At 47.4% G+C, this 23,225-nt stretch overlaps 1 protein-coding gene across 1 annotated transcript in view; it reads left to right on the top strand.

The window, feature by feature from the left end:
- The first annotated feature begins 17,256 nt into the window (after positions 1 to 17,256).
- The window catches only part of LOC144941608 (uncharacterized), a 56,035-nt gene continuing 50,066 nt past the window's right edge, over positions 17,257 to 23,225 (top strand). The window contains exon 1 of the mRNA XM_078867928.1: positions 17,257 to 17,584. Within this exon, the coding sequence (XP_078724054.1) occupies positions 17,257 to 17,584 (328 nt within the window). The remainder of the gene's footprint in view (positions 17,585 to 23,225) is intronic.

Below are 23,225 nucleotides of genomic sequence, written 5' to 3'. Positions count from 1 at the left end.
TATTTCCTTCTATACATTTCGGCACAATAAGCCACTACGTTGAGCTGTCATTTGTGGCCTGGTCGCTTCTGAAATGGAGCTAATTAGCTCTGTGAGCCTTTGCCGGCGGAAAATTTTATATATTTTAGATTTTTCGTTTCGTACAAGTCATTTTTCGACGGTAATTCGTTACTCTAACTTCAGATTGTAACGCACAGTCTTGGCTGGTATGTATGTAGGTATGTTGAACTTCTTTAGCACCGTACGCAGTCGACCGTGCTAATCGGAGGTGCTCGCTCTCAAAGAAAGAGAACGACTCAGAGACGCGAGGTGGAAGCACAGACGAACGAGCATGGCAGCAGCCACGCGACGAGCCGGTGCAAAACACACGCTCCCAAGCTCTGCAGTCCTCTATATATGAAGGTGGAATCGGACAATTAATGAGCTTTACGTGTGCAAGGAAACGCGCGCACCTGAAAAAATCCCACACATGCGACGGGGCAACACTGTATCCCATACAGAAGGGACCGATGATATCGGTCCTGATTTTCTGTACTGCATTCTGCTGGAAAGCCAGGGGCATTGCACCTCGATGCCCACGGGAAGGGAGTTTCGCAACATATTGTTATTTGTGTGGCGATCCACCAACTGTCTCGCTGCCTGCACAGTGCTGGATTACATGCCACGTGCAGAGGCACCACCGACCAGGCTGCCTGCTACGATCAGGACACCGTGTATTCATTCGAGGCTTAGCCGATCTCGCGATAACCCATGCAAGTAGGGTTCAAATACCAATATCCTGCCACTTTTTACACGCGGTGGAGGCTGTGAGCCCGAGTTCTTTGCTGCTGGGACACGGTGAACGAAAGCAGACTCCAACCCTACAACATAAAACAACAGCAGCAGCAGCAGCAGCAGCTACCATTCGCTACTATGTGGCAGTGACATAACCGAGGCGCTCATGCCAGGCTAGGTGCACTTTGAGGTCATGTGAAGTGGTGGAAGGCTCGCTGGCAGGTCACGGAAGGAATTTCGATGTTGTGGGTTAGGGGAGGCGGAGTGACGAGCCAGACGCACTTACCCACACTCTCCCCCCGACTGCAACCAGCACGCTCTCGTTTTAGCCACCTGGAAGATTCTGCACGTTCTTCGGTGAAGTCAAGTTGATCGTGCTCAGCCTCAAGAGACCAGGATCTCGTCGCATTTGCACGAGCGACCTGGATCACGTGACGGCAATGAAGCGAAGAGAAATTGGAGCAAAAGAATAACCGAATTGAAGTGGCTGCAACAACAACAAAAACACAACTACGCGCGAGTTGAACGTTTGGGGCAAATGCCACCAGTCGCCCCCAGTAGCACATTGTAAGTACTGTGCCACCGACTTTTGACTTTTAAACAACTGTTATTGCCGCCAGCAGCAAAAGCACTGGGGGTGATTTCGATATGAAATACACAAAGTCACCAGCACACAAATGAAAATAAACGCTACAAATCCACGCGCTGTGGCGCTAAAAGCACCGCGCACAACACGAAAGAAAATTCAAGTGGTTGTGGTGGTCATCGCGCACGCCACAGCGACGAGCGAGCGCTTCAGAAGGTGAACACGAGGGTGCCGTCCACGCTGGTACAGAGGGCTTTTCCGGCTCCCCAGCGTTCGAAGAAGACGTGCACGTCACCGGCTCTCTGTGTACTGTGCCACAGAGAGCGACCTTGACATCGCTACAGGTGCCATGCACACACACACGCACATTAAAACTAAACAATGAACTTTAATTTGTTTTATTTTTACCAGGTAAGGCTATATAGATATATATTTTTTCAGAAGCGACCTGGCCACAAATGATAGCTCAAAGGAAGTGCGTCATCACGTGGACATTTTTAGTCTAAACGCGCGTTGAATCTAAATGTGGAGGGGGAAAAAACGGAGGAAACGGAGAAATATCCAATGCGACCACGGGGAGAGAGACACGCAAACTACAAATATACAGGCGTCAATATGATCAAACCCTCGACCTCCTGCATACCAGGCGAGATAGTTAACATCTCACTGCCGTAGCGCCCCGTATACTGTATATACAGGGTGATCCGTCTACAAATATATTCCACTAAAACAAGTAGGAGGTATTATAGAGGAAGTAACATTTTAACTTAAAGCTTTCGTGACTGCAGGAATTCATATTCTTGGGTCTTGACAAAAGAATATGCATATCAAGAGGCATACATATGCTAAATGCCTCTTGATATGCATATTCTTTTTGTCAAGGTGCTCTTTTCCCCCCTTCCAACCCAGCTTATATATATGCTCCAAGCACGTGGGCTGTTTCATTCAGACGCTGTCGCCTCGACAGACCTGGTTTTCACCTGAGGACGGCTGCTGGCGTTGTGGCCGAAACGGTGTGAGAATTGTTTTATTATGTTTTATTTTTATTATTTTATTACTTCCCTTCTACGTGACTTTACCGAAAGAACCAAGAAGATAATATAATAATCTTATTATGTTTTATTTTTATTATTAAATAATATTATATAATTATTTTATTTTGTTTTATTTTTATTATTTTATTATTTCCATTCTACGTGACTTTACCGAAAGAACCAAGAAGATGCTTAATTTCTCTTGAATATCCGAGCGAGAATGCTGGAGCTGAACCGTCATGCGGGGGGGGGGGGGGGGAAATGTTTCCATTATGATCCTGAACTGATTCCTATATATATACACATACACGTGCGTGTGTGAGAGAGTCAGTACAGTTACGTGGTAGGCTAATTGCTGATTAAATAACCCTTGTGCACGCGGAATGCTGGGCTACTGATCGCTCACACGTGTTACCCCGCATGACTAAGAGGCTCGTAATACACGGTGCAGGTGCAACCTATAAATTGGGCGCGCACCCAAGATTCGCAGAGGTTAGCCGGTCACTCCACAGGCTGCCAAAAACATCACATGTCCTTTAAAACTATACTCAATAAGGAATTCCACTTTTTTTTTACTGGGGGAGGGGTGGTGGATGAGTCATTGGAAGCCCTCTGATTCGCCGACTTCTTCTTTCGTTTGGTGGTTAACAAACAAAAAAAGGAACGAGAGTACAATTTGTGCTCGTAATTTGTTGCGTCTGTACGGCGTCATCCAGTGCGGGCAGGCCGAAGTGGAGTTCGCTTTGTTCGGCCGCCGGACAAGCGCGCCGTGTTGGGACAGTCGTCGGTGGTAGACACGGCCGACCAGTGCCGGATTAAGCTCGTGCGGGGCCTGTGGCAAATGTTTATAAAGGGGCCCTAAAATGAAATAAAAAACACGAATTTTTTACTTCTATGGGAAAGTAATTGTATTTGTTCATTTGCTGTACAGCCAGATAATAGGACAAATCGCTAACTTAAACACCCAGTCGTTCGTAAAAGTTGAAGGCGGTGTAGTACTATAGTAATAGAGCAAGTGCAGAATCACTGAACCGCAATTGATAGCTTGAAAGCATTTAGCGCGGGGCCCTTGAAAGTGCGGGGCCTGTAGCATGTGTAGCGACTACTACATATGTAGCGACTACTACGTATGTAGCGACTACTACGTATGTAGCGACTACTACGTATGTAGCTACTGCTACATATGTAGTTACTGCTACATATGTAGCTACTTTTGCTACTGGGGTAATCCGGCACTGCGCCCGACGGATTTGCACCACACCGCTTTTTGGTGGAGTCATTGAGTCTCCCACTGATGTATGATCTTTAACCCACACACTTTCCTCCATGGGTTGTTGTTGTTGTGGAGACACGGTTGAGAGTTGTCCCCCCGCAGTCGTGGTGGGCAGAGACAAACAAGGGCGCTGTTCCTGCGTTCGGGTGGGCAATCCTGTCCTTCCGTCTCTAAATAAATGTCTTCGTCGGCTGCGTAAGGCAAAGGGATTTGCATTGTATCGAAGAGAGCTGCTACAGTTGTGTAACGGTCAGCACACGGCACCTGTGCATGTGAAACGCGTTCTGTTAGTTTGTTGACCTTCTACCGCACCTCCGATTAGCACGGTCGCCTCCGTCGGGTGCGAATGAAGTTCAACATTGCAATCGAAAGCTCCCCCGGCTGCGTTCTCTCGACGCGGTCGTTCAAACAACGTGGCAGGTTTCCTAAATCCATCTCGGGCGTGCATACGAGGTGACTTTATCGAATACATTTCGCCCTCTAGAACGCGTTCCATTCCAACCACGTGGACCATTACCCCTCCCAGCAACAACGCGTCCTGCCTGCTCCAAGCTCCAGCTACGAACTTTTCAAAAGAGTTTTGAAGTTGCGTCTTTAACCTGCGGGGTATGTTCACAAATCCACACGCGTGCCTTATTTTTACGCATACTTTCACTTTCTCAATGTAATCGCACACATACGTTTACATAGAAAGCCCCCCTATAGCCTGAATAGACTGTTGGGGCAAGTGCTGTTAGAGAGTAGCACATATGAAGGCCAGCACTGTACAAGGAGGGGATTGGTGGTCAGAACCACACCCGCCCGCACCCAGGTACTCGTTTAAGGCTGAGTCGACCAAGGGGAGGCCCAGGACCGCTTCAGATAATCGTCGCCGGTGTTGGTGGCCGTGAGCTGGAATCGAACTCGGGTGGCCGGGGTTGGTAGCGCAGGGCGCTGACCGCTCCACTTACACACACACACGCTGACTGACCCACAACAACAACACGAAGTGGCGTTGACGTCACCGCAGCGCTTGTGCCAGGCTACGTGCACGTTAAGGCCACGTGAAAGTGTCGAACGCCCACCGGCATGGAGGCCACGGGGCTGACCCAGCAGGTGCCATGGGTCGACTGACTTGAGATGACACGCACACACGCACACTCATGGACGAAAACAATAATACGCGCTTGGAAGCGTGACGTCGGTCGCCGCTCACTGCTAAAATCCTGTTTTGATCTGCGCCGGCCCCGATACATTCACAAAAAACACTCCGTGGCAAGCGCCAGCGCACGCAGCCAGGATTTGCGTCAGCGGACGCGCGCAATACACTCGTGCGACACGGCGATAACACGGGGCGGGGAGAGGTCCCGGCGAAGGAAGCGGCCCCCCTTAATTATAACACACATTTATAGCTCTCTTTCTCTCTGTGTGTGCACACACATACACACAGCGAGAGGGGCTTGAGGGCAGGGTATGGGAGGGGTGTTGGGGTTAGATTGCAGACGCCGGGTGTTGCCTGCTCTATCGGCAACGCACGCGTGAATTGACTATTGTTTAATCAATAAACTAAAAAAAAATAGATTTCATCAGGTAAGGCTCTCTGAGCTGTATAGCTCCTTTTCAGAAGCGAGCTGGTTACAAAATGACAACCCAATGAAGTGGCTTATCACGTGTGCATTTAGAGCAGCCAAATACTCTAATCGCGTGATGTTGATTCTAAATGTGGAGGGGTGGGGTGGGGGGGGAAACGGAGAGAAATCCACGCAAGCATGGTGAGAGAGACACGCAAACTCCAAATATACAGCAGCAGGCGTCAAGGGCGAAACCGAAACCCACGACCCTCTGCATGTATACCAGGCGAGGTAGTTAGCATCTCGCCACCATGGCGCCCTAACATCGTTGTGGTAAAGTATACATAACACAATTAATACATAATGTCTCCTTCACGTATACGTTTCTCCACCACGTAACAAATTGATATATAAATTTTTAAAATCCTACACAACCCATTAGCCGCACGGCCTTACGGGAGTGCATAATTTCAGCAGCCTTGAGTCAAGAGAAGTGCAACTCTGTGGACCGGCCTGCACACAGCGAGCAGAGCCCAGCCTGCCTGTAGCTTCCAGCCGTACAGGCGAAAATGATGCACTCCCAGAAGGAAGTGTGTGCGGCTGATGGGCCGTGTAATAATGACTTTCATGTCTGAGTGTGGAGAGACGGATATGTGTGAGGGAGGGGCATTGTCCGCTTATTTATTTTGTCTTATCGGCGGAGATTAGCCGGAGATAGAACGCCCTTAGATTGTCACCACTCAGACAACAATCATCCAGCCGCGCTCAAACCAACAACTGATAAAGGCCTTCCTCCCTACCAGTGGCGGCTCCTGCAAAATCTCTCAGGGGGGGCAAATGTCTGGATGATTGATAAGGATAAGGTCCACCCATGCAATAGATAAATTAACAGCTTAAGCATGTAAAGGCAACTTTACTTCTTTAATATTAATGAAAAATAAAGTGACTCTTACAATACATCTTGTTTGTTTCTATACTCACTATTAAAACAAACCACTCAAGTTTATTTTATTAAAGATTCCACTAGGTGGCGACAAATTATATTGTTGGATGAAACGTGCTTACGTATGATGACGTAGGCACGTATGATGACGTAAGCACGTTAGGGCGAGCCCTCCCGGAAGCCATAGAGAATGCATTGCAGCGCCCCCGTTCGAAAAAAAACATCTTTGAATGTAAGTCTATGGGACCACTCGGGGCGATTCTCAGCCGGAGGGAAATCGCCCAGAAAGAGGCGGTACTCCACAGAACGTAGCATGACGCTGATTGGACTATATCCAGAGGCACAGTGACGGCTAGCGTGACTCTGTGGTTGAATGACATTGGTGGTGCGTCGCCCAATCGCCCGAATGAAGAAACCGCCCCTGCTCCCTACGCCATATCGGTCATTGTGGGTTATTGACCATACTTCACCACGTGGGTCAGTGTGGGTTGTTGAATGGGGGGAGGGGAGGGGTGCTAACACTGCGTGCCACTGATTTTTTTTTTTGCCCCGGCCCGGATTCGAACTCCAAATTAACGGGTTCATTTTGCAGCAGGCTAACAATTATACAATAGCGTCCACCTGCACACATTAATATTTTTTTACGGTAATCATATAAATATAACGTGCATACATTATTCCACCCATTAACTTTCCAGACAAATATTATCATGCAGCACCTGTTGTTTAGGTGAACCCGTTTCGACACTACAGCTCTCATCAGCAGAGCCGGCGTATACGAGCACAGTGACTATTCGATGTTAGTTCAATTGAGCGATACATCTGCTGTTACGCATTCCAGTTTTGCGGCAATTTTTATTTCAGCACTCGGGTTCATATAATTCCAGGGGTCGACGTCCGGCATTTCATTCCCAAGCCCTCGCGCGCACCTGTTTGCCTCGAAACCATGGCACGAAATAAACGTCTCGCTAAGCATCTGGAGTCGCTACTTTCCCCTGCTAAGGCCTCTTCAGAAAGCAACACTCATCGTCAAATTACCTTCGCGTCCCGCCTTGGCCAGTCGCGCGCATTCCGCGGGTACGGGTGCCCCTATCGAAGTCGAAAGCACTGCACCGCTAAACGACGCGCAGTGAATGTACCCTGCTCAGCGTCGGGGAAGGCGTTCCTCAAAAGTGCGACGACGAATATCGAAACGACGTAAATCGAAGCGATATACAGGGTGAGTGCTGGTGGAGGCAAAGGCTGAGAGGCGACGGATAACGAGACGAACGACGCTGCTGTCAGCGACGTAAGTGTGGGGTCGAGGCGACGCAAATCGGGTTGCGGTGTTATTAAAGCGACGACGATGTACTTGCGAAACGGCGTGAGAGGGAGAGGCGTAAAAGTCGGGGTGTTGCCGTATTATTCTGAAACCTCGCTGTCAGTCCACTGCTCGGATGATGGTCATCCTTCTACCGACGCCGTGTCAGCCGTGGAGGTCGTTTGACCATACTTCACCACGCTGCTCTTCGAAGGGAGCGCCAAGCGAGGACCCATTCAGATAATCCCTCGCCACTGGTGTGAGCCGTGACTGCGAATCAAACGCAGGATGCCGGTTTCGTAACGCAGTGCGCTAACCATTCCACTCCCCAACCCTCGCCCCCTTTCGCCCCTCCCCCCACCTTACCCTCCTCCCCTACCATATATTATTCCTAAATAAACAATATTTTATTTCATAATTAAGTATACAATGAACGTGTACTTGAAGTTATATATTACTTTTAAATATGTTATTTTAGTTGTATAGGTATGTTACTTGGCACTTAGCACACAGTGTAGCTTATTTTGTAGATGTTTACCGTTACGTTATATTCATGATATACTGTATACGTCAGTATAAAATGGTAACACTATTGATCACTCACCTATGACGATGCAATCCCTAGTCTGGCTCGTCTATCCCACCTGAGGATTATTGCTTGTGTGGCGATCGAAACGTCGTGATCTATTATTATTTTTACGTGATTTTACTGAAAGAACCAAAGAGTATGGATTCCTGCAGTCACGAAAGCTTCAAATCAAGAGTATTTAGAGTGTTTGGCTGCTGCTCCACATTTCCACGTGATGATGATGATAAGCCCACTTCGTAGAGCTCTCATTCGTAATAGCTCAGTGGGGCCTTACCTGGTAAAATAGAAACAAAATGTTGAGCTTAGCTTCATAGTTTTAGTCGTACAAAACAAACTCAGCACGGTCGTCAATGACACAGCGCACGGCCTTCAATGGGAAAAAAATACGTACATAAGAGGCGACGTTTCGAGCCAATGGCCCTCTTTAGCACATGCATAACGAGGCCAGAAAGATAGCGTATTCGGAATTGAGAAATGTTTTTCCCGAGTAAAGTCCATTGAGCTAAGAATCTCTTTAAAGGGCAACTCGTCCGGGAGTGGCTAAGGATTGTAGACCGCCCTTCACACCACGGAGCTCGATGTCAGATTTTTTTTGTAAACGTTTTACGATGACCAGTTCTTTGTTTTTAATCGCCTCATCTACTCGACATCTCTGTCTGTGCGGAAGAACCATTGACCCAAAACGTCTCCGATTACACACGGTATTTTCTTTTTGTTTTTGTGGCAGTGTTATCGATGTAATACGTTGAGTTGTTTCGTTAATTGTGCTTCAGTTCGTTTTCACGATTGAAGAGGGATCGAGAAAACGAATCCTGTGGTTAATACAGCAAAGATCCCCCGTATATCCTTTAAAGACTGTTGGGACAAGTGCTGTTAGCGAGCGAGCCTATTTAGCTTAACAAGGCACACCAAGGCCGACACCACGCCTGGCCGCCTTTACCTCTCTAATGCTCATGTTTACACACCACACCAGGTACCTATTTAAGGCTGAGTCGACCTAGGAGAGGCGCTGGACCGGTTCAAATATTTGCCACTGTTGTTCGTTACGAGCGGGAATTGAATACGGTTCGCCAGGTTCGTGCGCTAACCACTGCGCCACCGCTCCCCAAAACACAACAGTACATTTCGATTTAAAGCTTTCGTGACTGCAGGGATTCATCTTTTTGGTTCTTTCGGTAAAGTCTGTTCTCCACATGAAGACGGCTGCTTGCGTTGTGGCCGAAACGTCATGAGAATTATTTTATTATGTTTTATTTTTATTATTTTATTATTTTCCTTCTACGTGACTTTACCGAAAGAACCAAGAAGACAACAGTACATGCATCACTCATTGCAGTTAAGGATGATCAGCTGGGGGGGTGGGGGGGTGAAAACCTTACAGCACCCGTGATCAGCATCATGCCAGTTGGAATCCTAGTCGAGGGTCGGCTAACGACGCAAGGGCTTTTAGCGCTCTGCGGCTATGAACCCGGCGACCTGAGTTCGGTTTCCGGCCACGGCGAAGGTCAGCTGGCGAACCAGTCACAGACATCCCCCATCCACAAGCCCCCCGCCACTTTCCCGCTTCCCTTACTACTAAGGCGCAGGGTAACTTTCGTGCACGGTCGAACAACGCACGCGGCCGACATACGCCAGTAACCACTAATGATAATACACACGCGACACACTCGTTGCTAACACCGTGACCTTAAGAAGGAAAAAAATAATATATAACAGGCGACGTTTCGGGCAATGCCCTTTCGTGATAGCACATCAAATATGGCCGACATGGCATGTAGCACTCGATTGATAAAGCTGTACAACACCATGGATATTTTTCTTCTTGGTTCTTTCGGTAAAGTCATGTAGAATGGAAATAATAAAATAAAAAATAAAAAAAATAGTAAAATAATATAATAATATAATTATCGATAGAACCAAGAAGATGAATCACTGCAGTCACGAAAGCTTTAAATCGAAACCATGGATATTATTACGACTGTATGATTACAATTTTGCCGGTATAGATCCACATTGTGTCTCGTATCGCTATATGTACTTATACTGGAGGAATCCGATGAGCTATGCAGCTCTTTGTCACGGATGTCCAGGATTCGAACCCACTGCGTGTGGAACACGTTTCCCTAAGTGGCGAGTGAGATCTGAACTCAGCTGCGGACTCTATCATCATCATCCTGTGCGGACAAATCGGCTCCATCGCACGATGCGAAATGTGCCGCCCACACAATGGAACGCCCATGTAGGAGAGCCGTCTCGCAGCAGCAGCAGTAAAATAAGTAAACTCTTCAACAGGTAAGGCCCACTGAGCTGTATGGCTCCTTTATAGAAGCGATCTAGCCATAAATGACAGCTCAACGAAGTGGCTTATCGCATGGAAATGCATAGCAGCCAAATACTCTTAAACGAATGTTTATTCGAAATGTGGAGGGGAAAAGACCCCGAGAAAAATCCACGCGACCACGGGGAAAGAGAGAGAGAGACACGCAAACTCTAAATATACAACAGGCGCCAGGGTCGGGATAGATCCCACAACCCCCTGTATACCGGGCGAGGTAGTTAACATCTTTCCACTATTGTGTCTCTATTATCCACTCCGAGTTCGCCTCGGAGTGTATAATAGAGACGGGCAGAGCTCATATAACCCCTTGCCTCAACCCCCTCCAGCACCCTCCCGCGCCAGCTGCCAGGAAGATATATATACACGTGTGTGTAAGCGTCCACAGCGCCGAAACTATTTTTGGGTAAATCCTGTAGCTCGCCGCCTTACGTCGAAAAGCGTCTCAAAAAAACAGGATGCACTATTTGAGTGATTTCATTCATAATTACCGGCCAGATGCGCTGCCGCGATACGAGGTCAGCCCGGGGCCAGAGTTGAGCAAACTTCTGTTGAGAAAAACAACGCGCGTCCCCCTCCGCCGTGTCGACTAAAATTAGCCGTGTTTTTACAGCTGCGGCATCGCCTGCCCGTAGCCTTTCATTACACCTTCGGTTGTACCCACTTACTCACTCACTCACCCACTCACCCACTCACTCACCCACTCACTCACTTACTCACTCACTCACCCACTCACCCACCCACTCACCCACCCACTTACTCACTCACTCACTCACCCACTCACTCACCCACCCACCCACTCACTTACTCACTCACCCACCCACCCACTCACCCACCCACCTACCCACCCACTCATCCATTCACTCACCCACTTACCCACCCACTCACCCACTCACTCACCCACTTACCCACTCACTCACCCACTCACTCACCCACTCACTCACTCACCCACTCACTCACCCACTCACCCATCCACCCACCCACCCATCCACCCACTCACCCACTTACCCACCCACTCACCCACTCACTCACCCACTTAGCCACTCACTCACTCACCCAGTCACTCACTCACCCACTCACTCACCCACTCAACCACTCACCCATCCACCCACTCACCCATCCACCCACTCACCCATCCACCTACTCACCCATCCACTCACCCACCCACCCACCCATTCACCCACTCACACCACCCCACACCGTCTCCGTCATCAGTTCAGTGTCAAGAACAGCAGAACACCGGCCGAGCTAGCGGCCACTTCCATTAGATCTGTACTGCATCAAACGCTGCCCCCCTTCCATGGGGAATTCGGAAGCCTTGTCTCTGTCTATCACCACTACCCATGGACCCATTGGTCTATATATATGTATAACATATGGGATATCTTGCTAGATGTCTCTAAGCATTGTTTCTCTTTCGCTTTGCTCACATTTTTTTAAATCAGATCTTTGATGTCTGTCTGCAGTCTCTCTTTCCACGCCTCTTCCCTCTCGTATTTCAGCCTCACCCCTCCTCTGCATACAGAGTTGAGGTATTTGCCAGTCACACACCACGAGGTTGCTGGTTTTGTGGTCACGTGTTTTTGCGTCCACAGTGCTCATGGTGCAGCTAGTAACGAAGGTGCTGCGGGTTTGTTAACGGCGGCTCTGGATGTATTTCATCATCTCTTTTTTGGACACATATTTTGACCCGTTTATACGTTTTTTTTGTTTCGTGTAACTCAAATGTTGTTGATGTAACGTCACGTTTACTTGAATTGTGATGAGCGCGATATAAAGTGAAGTTGAATTGATTCATCCTCCATAGACATCAAACGTTACGCGATGCCGACACAATAGGGATACGGCTCATAGAATAGTTGCCTAAAGGGCATCTTTATTCGAGCGTCTCTCTTGACTATACGGAGCTAAGTTTGCAAAATGACGTATCTTATGTGACACGTACGTTCGTATCTCTATGACTGTCAAATTGAAGTGTGGTACAGGCTAATGGTTTGCATCGCCATCGAACAAAAACGGTCACTGCGTCGCGCGATTTCACATGTGCTTCTGTGGCCGTCTGGAACGCTCTTCCTTCCGACGTTAGGAAGCCACTGGAGCTATGCACTTTTAAATGATCTAGATTGAAAACTCATTTCTTTAGAGCCACTATTGAGTTGAGTTTGTTGTCCTTTCCCCGCACAGCCGATTAGCACGGTCAGCTACGTACGGTTGCGAAAAAAAGGTATACATACATCCAACACACTGGACTTGCAACCCAGAGTTCGTCTGTTCGATCGCATTGGAAGCAAGCGACACGTCCCTTCAACTCGACCGCCTCTATCCGCCCAGCATTATACATGGGCACATCACCACAGTTACGGGAGACAGACCCTGCCATAGGAACGTGGATTTTCCGTAACTCTTTCATTGCCCCCAAAGCAGAGAGTGAACTTCATTATCCACTAATTTTTAGGAGTTGACTCGTGATCGATTTTTTATAAAAGATAAAGGTGCAGCCCTCCCAACTGCCACTGCTAAGGGGAGCTGCGTCCGCGAGAGGGCGCTCTCGAGGGTATTGTTGACCGACTCTTCCATGCTTGCTCGGGATCTTGGAAGAGGAGGGAATTGCCCAACACTTTATCCCGACACACGCGACTTTGCCGGTCGCCTGCGGTTGTACCCATTTATAGCAGCGGCGAGTGTACAGAGACGTGGGCATCGAATGAATAAACTTCGCACCCGTTGTTTCAACTGCCTCGCCTGGAAAATTGAATCTAACTGGATTGCAAGTCTTGTGTTCTCACCATTACACCACCACTCACAGCATCCAAATCAGAAGTAGCAATCCACCATAGGCAGACTAATTAAGAGTCGTTGCCATTGACTTGATATAATCCTTGAAGAAGACAACGGCTTTCAACGTTGAACATTTTTTACATACAATTGTTTGACGCGTTCTGCAATCTTCATCGTCTGTGGGTGATCCGGCAAAGCAAGTACATTGCACGTTCTCTGATTGAACAAACCAAACAAACCCATAGCAAACCTCTCAGCTGACAAGAGCTTAAATTTTCGTTTGGGGGTTTGTTTAATTGCCACTGACAACTTTGCGCGCAACGCGATGAACGTGGGACAGCGTCGTGGCCTCGGCACTCACTGCGGCAAACCCTGTCGAGTGCCGCTGCAAGATCCAAACTTCAGTGCTCAACATGATGCTCGGTTTAAGAATTCTGGCAAAAATCGCCCGATGATGTCGCATGTGATTAGCAGCGAAGCGTCCCGGTACTCAAATTGTAAATGTTGTCAATTTACTCTCCAACACACCGGTAGGCTGAAGTGGAAACGAATTGGTGCGTTTTGTTCACGTGACAAACCTTATTGGTTGGCTGTGTCGGATGGTGGTGGTTTAACGACACATTTATACTTACGCGATCTGACCCAAACACATGTATTATGAATAACACGATGCTACCTGGCTGTTTATTGGTGAAGTCATTCGCCTCCTTGCTTAACTTCGGCCAGGATAATCCAGAAAACTCTGTGTCTTAGAATCATTCACACCACGCCAGCCGCATTCATCTCACGTCACTCATTCTGTCCTCCTGATAAGGCAGCGGTGTGTGTGTGTGCCGTGGCGTGCAACAACGGGTACAGTGGTAAACAATTATTATCATCATTTAGGATAGCAGATAGAAAAAAAACAATGAAAATAATTCGAAAAAGGCAAAGTTATATGTTTTTCTTTTGTACGTGTAAGGAGAAAAACAAGAGACTGAATATGAATGTTGTTTTTGGCTGGGGGAAATGTTTAGGTACCACAAGAAGCCGGGGAAGACAGTGACAGAAGTTGCACACGCAATTTGAACATTAGGATGCAACTGGGTTGAGTTTTTAATGTAAAGTTGTTGAGTGATATCATGAACCCGAGCTAAATGGAAGAAGGCCATGATCGCCGAAGTCTTTGAGACAGGACACCTTGGCACGTGCAGAGAGTACCTTTCACTCCCAGTGGTAGTGCCTTATACCGTTAGTTCCTACTCCCAGCCAGTCTTCAAAGTGATCGGGAAGATATCGAGCGAGAAGGGCTGCGTACAGGATCCATCTTGTGGTCCATGTTTGTCATCGGTAGATGACTCCGAATTACAATTTCAAGATGGTGCTGGTGCCATGTTCCAAATATCGAACAACGATAATTAAGTAATCAGCTCCCATTGTCGTTTTATTCGGCGGTAGTGAGTCAGGCGTGGACATTTCCACGTTATTATGACAACGATCGGCCTATGCGTAAAACAAAGGCGGTTGATGTGGCACACAGTCGTAGGCTTAGTGCAGCAGCCAATCTTCGCCTGACTGGAATTGAAACTCAAGAATCTTCTAGATTGTGAGTCAGGCGCCCTAACAAATAACAATGCTCATTATACCAATGTACTCTCCTTTGTTTACGCAGAGAATTGAGGAAATGCTCCTTGACGCTCAACGCTCATTATTCAGTAGCGTCCTTCCTGTTGTGGCGTTTATAAGAAACCGCGGTTCTGCTCGCGGAAGGAAACCGGAGTTCCCAGAGAAAACCGACGCCCGCTGGAGAATAATAATAATTCAAGATAGGACCAGCAACCCACTTGCTGTACTACCCTCTCATAGACACATCTTAACATTGTAGGTGAGCGTCTCGTGTAGGCTCCGTCCCTGCATAATCCACCAACCCCCCCGCCTCCAACGCTTACACATATTCGTACCATGTGCGCGCCTCTAAGCAAAGTTAATTTTTTTAAACATGTATGAACACAACTCTGCCTGCACATGCTTGCTAATGACTCGTGTGTTTTTAGCCATTGGTGTAAAACATTGGCTTCCTGGACTACTGTTGTCCAGTAGCGTTTGTTTAAACAAGCAGACTCTGGGCCGGTTTCAACGCTTCTTGGGTGTCTCATCAGCAGAGCGAGGTCTGTTGAAGAAAAATCTCATGAGTTGCCAGATGTTTTCTTTTTTCATATATACACGTTTCCTTTGATTTTATGCGGTAGATGCGTTCCAAGAAAAGTGCCCACAAAGCGAAACCGCACGAAACAGCTGCCTGCCGACGAGCGCGAGACAGTTCGCAAAGTGCAATCTAGTCCGAGGTCGGCCGCGTAGCCGCAAGTGAGTTAATTCAAACCGCATATAGCGAATTTTGGGTAGACATTGGTACGCCGCACATACGCGAAATTGCACAAACCGAACCCGCATGAAGCCAGGGAAACATGTACAGTATGCAGCTGATCAGATCTTCAGTTAAAAATGAAATAACGAATCTGAAGAGGATATGGTTATTCAAAGACATCATATTCATACAAAAACAGCGCAGCTCTGGTATAAATAGTATATCGTCTGATACATTTCCATAGCCACTTAAATGAGAGAGCTCTAAACCAGAGGTAGAAGCAATTTAAATACGTACCTTCAGGACATTTGTAATTCGTGATCGACATTTACCTTCCAATATCCAAAGCAATTGATCATTTATATCGAAATTATACGAAACACGGGCTATAGATCAGTTGTATCTGTATGCATGTACTGCGCGTTGAACTTCTTTCGCACGGTAAGTTAGCCAACCGTGTTCATCGGAGGTGCATGCAGTGTACGTACAAACTAAACACAAAAAAGCAATTCTCAAGACATCAGTTTTCAATCTCGATTTAAAAGCGCATACCTCCAGTGGCATTCCGAATATCGGAAGGAAGAGCGTTCCACGACTGCCGCAGAAGCGCATCTGAAAGCGCGCGATGCAGTGGCCGTCTTTGTTCATCATTACGTGGCACAAACACACACACACATATACACAGTGCTCGTATACTGTATTACAAATATATAAATGGGTTACACCACAGTTAGTCTATCGGCAGGTCGCGCGGGGTGGGGAAAAGTGTGGGCTAACTCCCGCCCCAGCGCGGAAGAGTAGACCCAACACAACCCTCCAGGGAGGCTATCCAGAGCTCCCTCTATCGACAAAGCCCTTTCGCCAATTTGAAGCAATTTAATTTGTGATGCCGCTGCGTTACCGCACAAACACAACGAACAACACACTCAACGCACTCACCAAACACCACTGTGGCTTTAATATACGCACTGTGCATATGTATATATATAATCGGCGACGTTTCGGGCAATGGCCCTGCAATGCCCGCCGGCTGCTGCGAGAACAACCCCTGGCCGGTGCCAACGCCGGTGCCGGTGACGAGCCGACGGGCTTGAAGAGAGTGGTGCTCGTGGCCATTGGACACGCGCGCCTCTCCGCTGCAGCCAATAGCGGCCACACGGAGGAGGATGATGATGATGGGGGTGGGAGGTTCACCCCCACTCGCACCCTCTCCCTTCCACCCACTCCGCCCCCCACCACCACCACCAAAACACTCCCGGTTTGCATGCGGACCGGCCACGCATCACCACAGTTATAGCCACCGACTTGAACAACGCTCTGTTGCATTGCCGCAGCATTATCGGCCGGGTAAGCGAGGGGGGAGGGAGGTGGGGCAGTTCTCTTCTCACAACTCCGCTATTAAAAATAACAACAGCAACAACACCCACAAAACGTCAATCGAGACTCACTCGCTCGCTCGCAGAATGCGCAAAAGCGTCGTTGTCGACTGTCACAAACCGCAGTAGCAGAAACAACAGCCGATATGCGGGACACCGCTGTAGGCTGTCTCACTCCTCCCACCTCGCGTTGAGGTCCGGAGCAAGTTGGTGGCAGAGCAGAGCAGGGTCCCCACACACCGAGAGCGGCGTGTGACGCAGGCGAAGCCAGCAGACCAGCTCGCCCGCCCGCCAGCCAGCGTCGACTGTCAACATCGACAGCAATTCGCGGCCGCGTAGTGACAAGTCGTGGCCGCGGGCTGTCTCCTGCGAGGATGTACACCTTCGTGCCCTATTACCTGCACGGCTTCGGGGTGTGGGGCGTCAATTACTGCCCGGCGGAGGGCGCCGACTGTGCACGGGCAGCGAAGCACGGGTGCGGCGGTGGTGGTGGTGGTGGCGGCGGTGGTGGTGTCGGGGTCGTTCCATTGCCGGCTCGCCTGCCGAGACCCTCAGCTGTGCTGGCTCCGGCAGCCGCGGGAGCTGCACCGGGTGGTCCCTGGCAGGCCCCCGCATGTAGCAAGGAACTCAAGTTCGGGATTGAGCGAATTTTATCCGGAGACATCCACTCGCGGCCCGCCGACGGATGCCTGAGGTTCCAAGGTGAGTCTCGGTGTGTCGTTGCGTGCCGCGTGGGTTGTTTTGGTGTGTGTGATGATCATGTGCAGCACATTCTCAACCCACTGCTGGATGAAGAACTCCCCCCCCCCCACACCGCACCTTTCGGTCATGGGGGGTTGTTTGACCATACTTCGCCACTCGAGGTCGGTGCGAGCTGTTGGAGAAGCGAGCGCACGGATATCGTCGCTTGCGCGTGATGTTCTAAACTGGTCTGGGGTCGAACGCAGTTCGCTCACCAGTGCGCCACGGCTCCTCCTCCGATGATGATTATAAAGCGAATAATACCACGGCAATGTAGTTGCAGCTACTATACCCTTTATTTACCACGGAAATTCGCACTTCTCAGTCTCGATGCACCCTTTTAAAATGTATTTCTTAGGACTGTAATAAGACGTGGCATTTATGATTTCACATTGTACTGCACTGTGTTATACTGCACTTACCAGTGTAGTGAAGTATGATCAAACAACCCCCCCCTCCTCCTCATCTAGCAGTAGATGAATAGAGCAATGTTAGCTGTTTGTGCATGGCGCTTCACCAGTTCGCTCCATCACTGGGCGACTTCGCTCCGAGTCGCCCGGTTCTGTGCGACCGGTTGCGCGTTCATTCTCTTGGACGTTTCTCCGAGTTAAAGCTCGCAGCCGACAGTAAAACGAAACGTTAAAGACCTCGTGTCGTAATCGACTGAGTTTAGGCCACTGCGTACCGATGAAAGAGCATTACGATCTCACTCTAAATGTATCGCTCAACTAAAATAAGAATGGCATTGGGAACGGCGGTGGTGCAGTGGTTAGCGCACAGCGCTATGTGAAACAGGCATCCCTACTTCGATTTTTCGCCCACGCGTAAACATCAGTGGCGAGTGATATCTGCACCGGTAGTGGGCATCTCTCCGCTCACCAACTCGCCACCACCCAAATTTGGTGAAGTAATACTCCAAGAACCGACGTAACCGACGAGGCTTTCATCCAGCGGTGGATCGACAATGGACTTGCAAAAAAAAAACAATCGCAATTATCTGATCTTGTGTTTCGTGCGCCCCATGGCTACGTAACCCTATTTGTGGAAATAAAAGCCGGCGTTGCATGGCTCCTCCAAAGGCTCTCTGCCTGATGAATAAAAATGCAAACAGTGTACGTATATACACAGTCTGTAGCGCACTGAGAATGCATGAAGGTTCATTACTGGCCTATCGTGTGTGCTGGGAATGCCCGTGTCATAGTTAACGACCTCTCATTATAATTGTATCGTACAGTATAAACGGCGCGTGCATATCACTTTACATCGCAGCCATGAATTGTGCAAAAAGTTAAACGCTCATCATTAATCTACTGAAACACATCTTAACTATAAAGCCACTGCAGCAGCAATACCCTACCGAAAAATAGTCGTACGACTTTCCTGGATTATAAAGTGATGATTATTATTATAGTTTATCGTTATAAAAACAAATGCAAAAAACATGTCAGCACGTCTTGATAAATGTCTGTGCGTGTATGGAAGCGCAACTCTCTTGTTTGTTTCTACGAGTAAATGTAAATATTTAGTCCATGGGCATATTTATTGCACTTCCGGACCAAGTTATCTCAGCAGCCTTTGTTTAAATAAAACAAAGGGCTTGATCACATGTTCTATTCACGGAGAGACACCGAACCCTGCGTGCTGGTAATGTACACTGCTAGCCACAATACACAAATGTTAAGTTCGCGTTATATTGATAGATAACGCGGTGATCGGTCTACCCACGCGGTTGATAAATATGCCATTGTAACGATACGATTTACGATTATTTGCTGTTCATGCAATCGCTCTCCGATTATACCACGGCGGGTCGTCTCACATCGCAGCCCTAGCAGCCTGTCTTCTCACGATGCCTGCGATGGCGACACACGCGGGTCTTTAACGTTCCTTGTACAATAGCTCCGCATGCCTCCATCGCGTCTCATTTCCAACACATTTGAAAGCCCCCCCCCCACCCAGTGGCAGCTGTCCCTGTGCGGCACAAGGTGGCTCAGCACGTGGCCCACAATGAAATTTACATTAGTCAGGAAATCAGGAGGAGCGATCATTGAGATGCGTATCCCAATTGAGTAATTTGCGGTGTCCATTTTTCGAATTTACGATGCATTGCTCATATGCATGTTAATACACCACAAACACATACATATATATAAAAAGCCCACGTGTCTGTTTATATAGAGGACCACGGACCTTCGCCTGAATAGACATGTTCTATTATATTATCGCGTATGGCAGGCACTATTTTCACGTGCTAAGTGCCAATGTCGAGGTCTGCTACTGGCCACGGCGAAGGGGATTCAGGAGAGAGAGAGAGAGTTTGTGTCGTTTTGCTCTTCCTCCTCCTCTGTTGAAGGAGCGCAGACCGCAGTGGGTTTACGACACGTTTTATAGTTTGGGTTGCATGGCCAAAATCGCACTGCTGTAGCTTGTGTTATAATGTATCTCTGTGAGTCTCTATGTATCTCTGTGAGTTTCTATGTATCTCTGTGAGTCTCTACGAGTTTACGAGACGGCCCACAGTTTGGCTTGCATGGCCGCCACAAAACACGTGTGCACACGTGTGCATACGCGGTCCGTGCATAGAAGTAACACACACTCGTTCCTGGCATGGAAGTGATATTTCCCATTAAAATGCCGATTCAGCATGTTTGGTTCACGCTCCGTCGATGCAACAAAAACTAAAATAACCTTTCACATTTAAAGCATCCCGCACCTCAGATTAGCACGGTTGGCTACGTACGGTGCGAAAGAAGTTCAAAGTGCACGCCTCCATTGAATGTCTCGATTCACCACCATAGCTGGAATTCGGGGAGCGCAAATCCATAATCGCAGCTCTTTAAGCCAGGCACACAATGAGTTACATTTGTTCGGACATAGGCTCGACAAAGTTAATATGATGTCTTACCATATGTAACGTGAAAAAACAAAAAAACCTCAACACACTCGTCAACAATACTCCTTTAAAATAAAAAAATATATATATATATTTAATCGGCAACGTTTCGGGCAATGACCCTTATTCACAGCACAGTACAGGCGACATAGGTCAACGTCCAGTAATGTATTTTACACATTCATTATGCAGTGCCGTGCAGCAATTTTGTTTTTTATTTAAAAGCAATAATTCTACTCCGTGTCTGTAAATATACATGTTAATATGAATGTTAGTCCGTCAACCCTATTGGCTTTCCAGACCAACGTGATCAAGCAGCATTCTTTCGTTTAAGCAGTCAGACTCTGAACCGGTTTCGACATTCGATTCTCATCAGCAGTCAAGTTCGTTAGACTACACATATATATATATAATTGTGCGTACATGAAGCAATATTAACACGCAATATAGTCAAGTTTAACAGCAACACGTATCCACACATATATAACGTATATGAGTTTAGATATCAATGTATAATTGCTACAATCCACTGCTTTATTTGTAAAAAAAAATGTTGCCTCGCCGCAGTTTGGTTCGAGACAGGGACTCTCTTCTGACTCAATTAATACATATAATGTAGTTGTTTATTTATTACGTGACAAAAACATAGAATTAATGTAAATGAATGTCTCATTCAGAACTAAATCAATACACTGTACAGATAAATTTTGGTTTAAAGAACAAACGTGGTGCGGCTGCTGCCGTTGGGTTAGCAATCACATTCGCCACGTAGATAACGTTTCGGGCAACGGCCCTTCTTAAGTTCGTTGCTATGAACAAGGGGTCCATCATCAGACGCAACAGCTGTGATATATTTTATTCACATCAGTGCTATTGTCGAACGTGTTGGGTTTTGTTTTTTATAATATATATTCGTTTGATTTAAAGTCTTACATCTTAATAGCAAAACAAAACCACAACTAAATCGCAACACAGAGGCGAGAACACCGGAAACGTTTCAGCTTGGAGACTATGCAATGAGTTATTAATTCTATAATTACAATTATTCATTCGTGTCGAACGTGGATAGAAATATGAAATGGGGGCCTCAATAATGGACTGCATGGGGTGTGTTCGCAGGGGATGACTGCGTGAGACACGTCAACGCCTTCCAGGGCTCGCTCTGTGTAGATTATGGAAACTATCTCGTCCCGTTCATTCAACCAGAAGATTCAGATCAACCCGTTGAGAAACCCATCAAACGTTTGCCTCTTGCAACGGCGACCTGAGGTTTACATCAAGAATTAAGCACATTCCGTTTGGTGACATTGCTGCTGCTGCTGCGTTGGCAGTGATGCTCGAACGAAACTATAAACTACATATTTTTTTCGCCAGGTAAGGCCCACTGAGCTATATATATAGTTTTTTCAGAAGCGACCTGGCCACAAGTGATAGCCCAACGAATTGGCTTCATCCTAAACTAGAGGAGACGGAGAAAAATCCATACGACCACGGCGAGAGTGTGCAACCTCCAAATATACAGCAGCAGGCGTCAGGGTCGGGATCGAACCCACAACCTCCTGTATACCGGGCGAAGTAATTAACATCTCCCCACCGTGGCGTTCAGCACAGTTGACAACAACAACAACCCCCACCAGAATAATTTCGTGTCACTAACGCTGCGTTACCTTAAGAATGAATGTATATAACAAGCGACGTTTTGGGCAATGTCCCTTCTTCAGAGCACCATAGACAATTCAGTGGTAGAGTGGCTTCTCTCTCAGTGCTGTGAAGAAGGACCATAGACCGAAACGTCGCCTATTATATACGTTTTTTGTAAGGCCACACATGCACTGTCTTGACGAATGTGCTGAGTATTATTTGTTGGTTTATATCCTTAAGTTATTTTAAGTGCACAGGATATTAAACAGACGCATTGTAAATGTAACACATCTATATTAAATGTAACAATAATTGAGTGTAAACAAATGTGAGGCTAATTAACGAGATCGTTATTTTAAGAGACTGATTATATATACACACTTGCTTTGACTTGGAACAATATGGGTGTCACGGCGAGCAGGGGAAGACAGCGAATTAAGTTACATTAAACGCAATATGAGCAATTGGATGCAACTGGGAGTAAGTAGCGAATGTTACGTTATTGAGTAAACATCGTGGACAGAGATCAGTGGAAGGAAGGCCATGATCGCGAGAAAGATAGACTACCATTGCCCATCGACAAACATCGCCCATAAACTAACACTGCCCATATATAAACTTTGCCCATATTGCACATAGACTAACACTGCCCATAAACGAACACTGGCCATCGACTAACATTGCTCATAGACTAACACTGCTCTTCGACTAACATTGCCCATAGACTAATATTGCCCATAGACTAACACTTCCCATTAACTAACACTGCCCATAGACTAACACTGCCCATATACTAACACTGCCTATATACTAACACTGCCCATAGACTACAATTGCCCATAGACTAACACTGCCCATATACTAACACTGCCCATAGACTAACACTGCCCATAGACTAACATTGCCAATAGACTAACACTGCCCATAGACTAACACTGCCCGTAGACTAACACTGCCCATAGACTAACATTGCACGTAGACTAAAATTGCCCACAGACTAACACTGCCCATAGACTAACACTGCCCATAGACTAACATTGCCCATAGACTAACATTGCCCATAGACTA

Source organism: Lampetra fluviatilis, chromosome 25 (assembly GCF_964198595.1).
Source record: "Lampetra fluviatilis chromosome 25, kcLamFluv1.1, whole genome shotgun sequence".
Taxonomy (NCBI): Eukaryota; Metazoa; Chordata; class Hyperoartia; order Petromyzontiformes; family Petromyzontidae; genus Lampetra; species Lampetra fluviatilis.
Note: the sequence above shows the minus strand (reverse complement) of the source record. Positions and strands in the feature narration are given on the sequence as shown.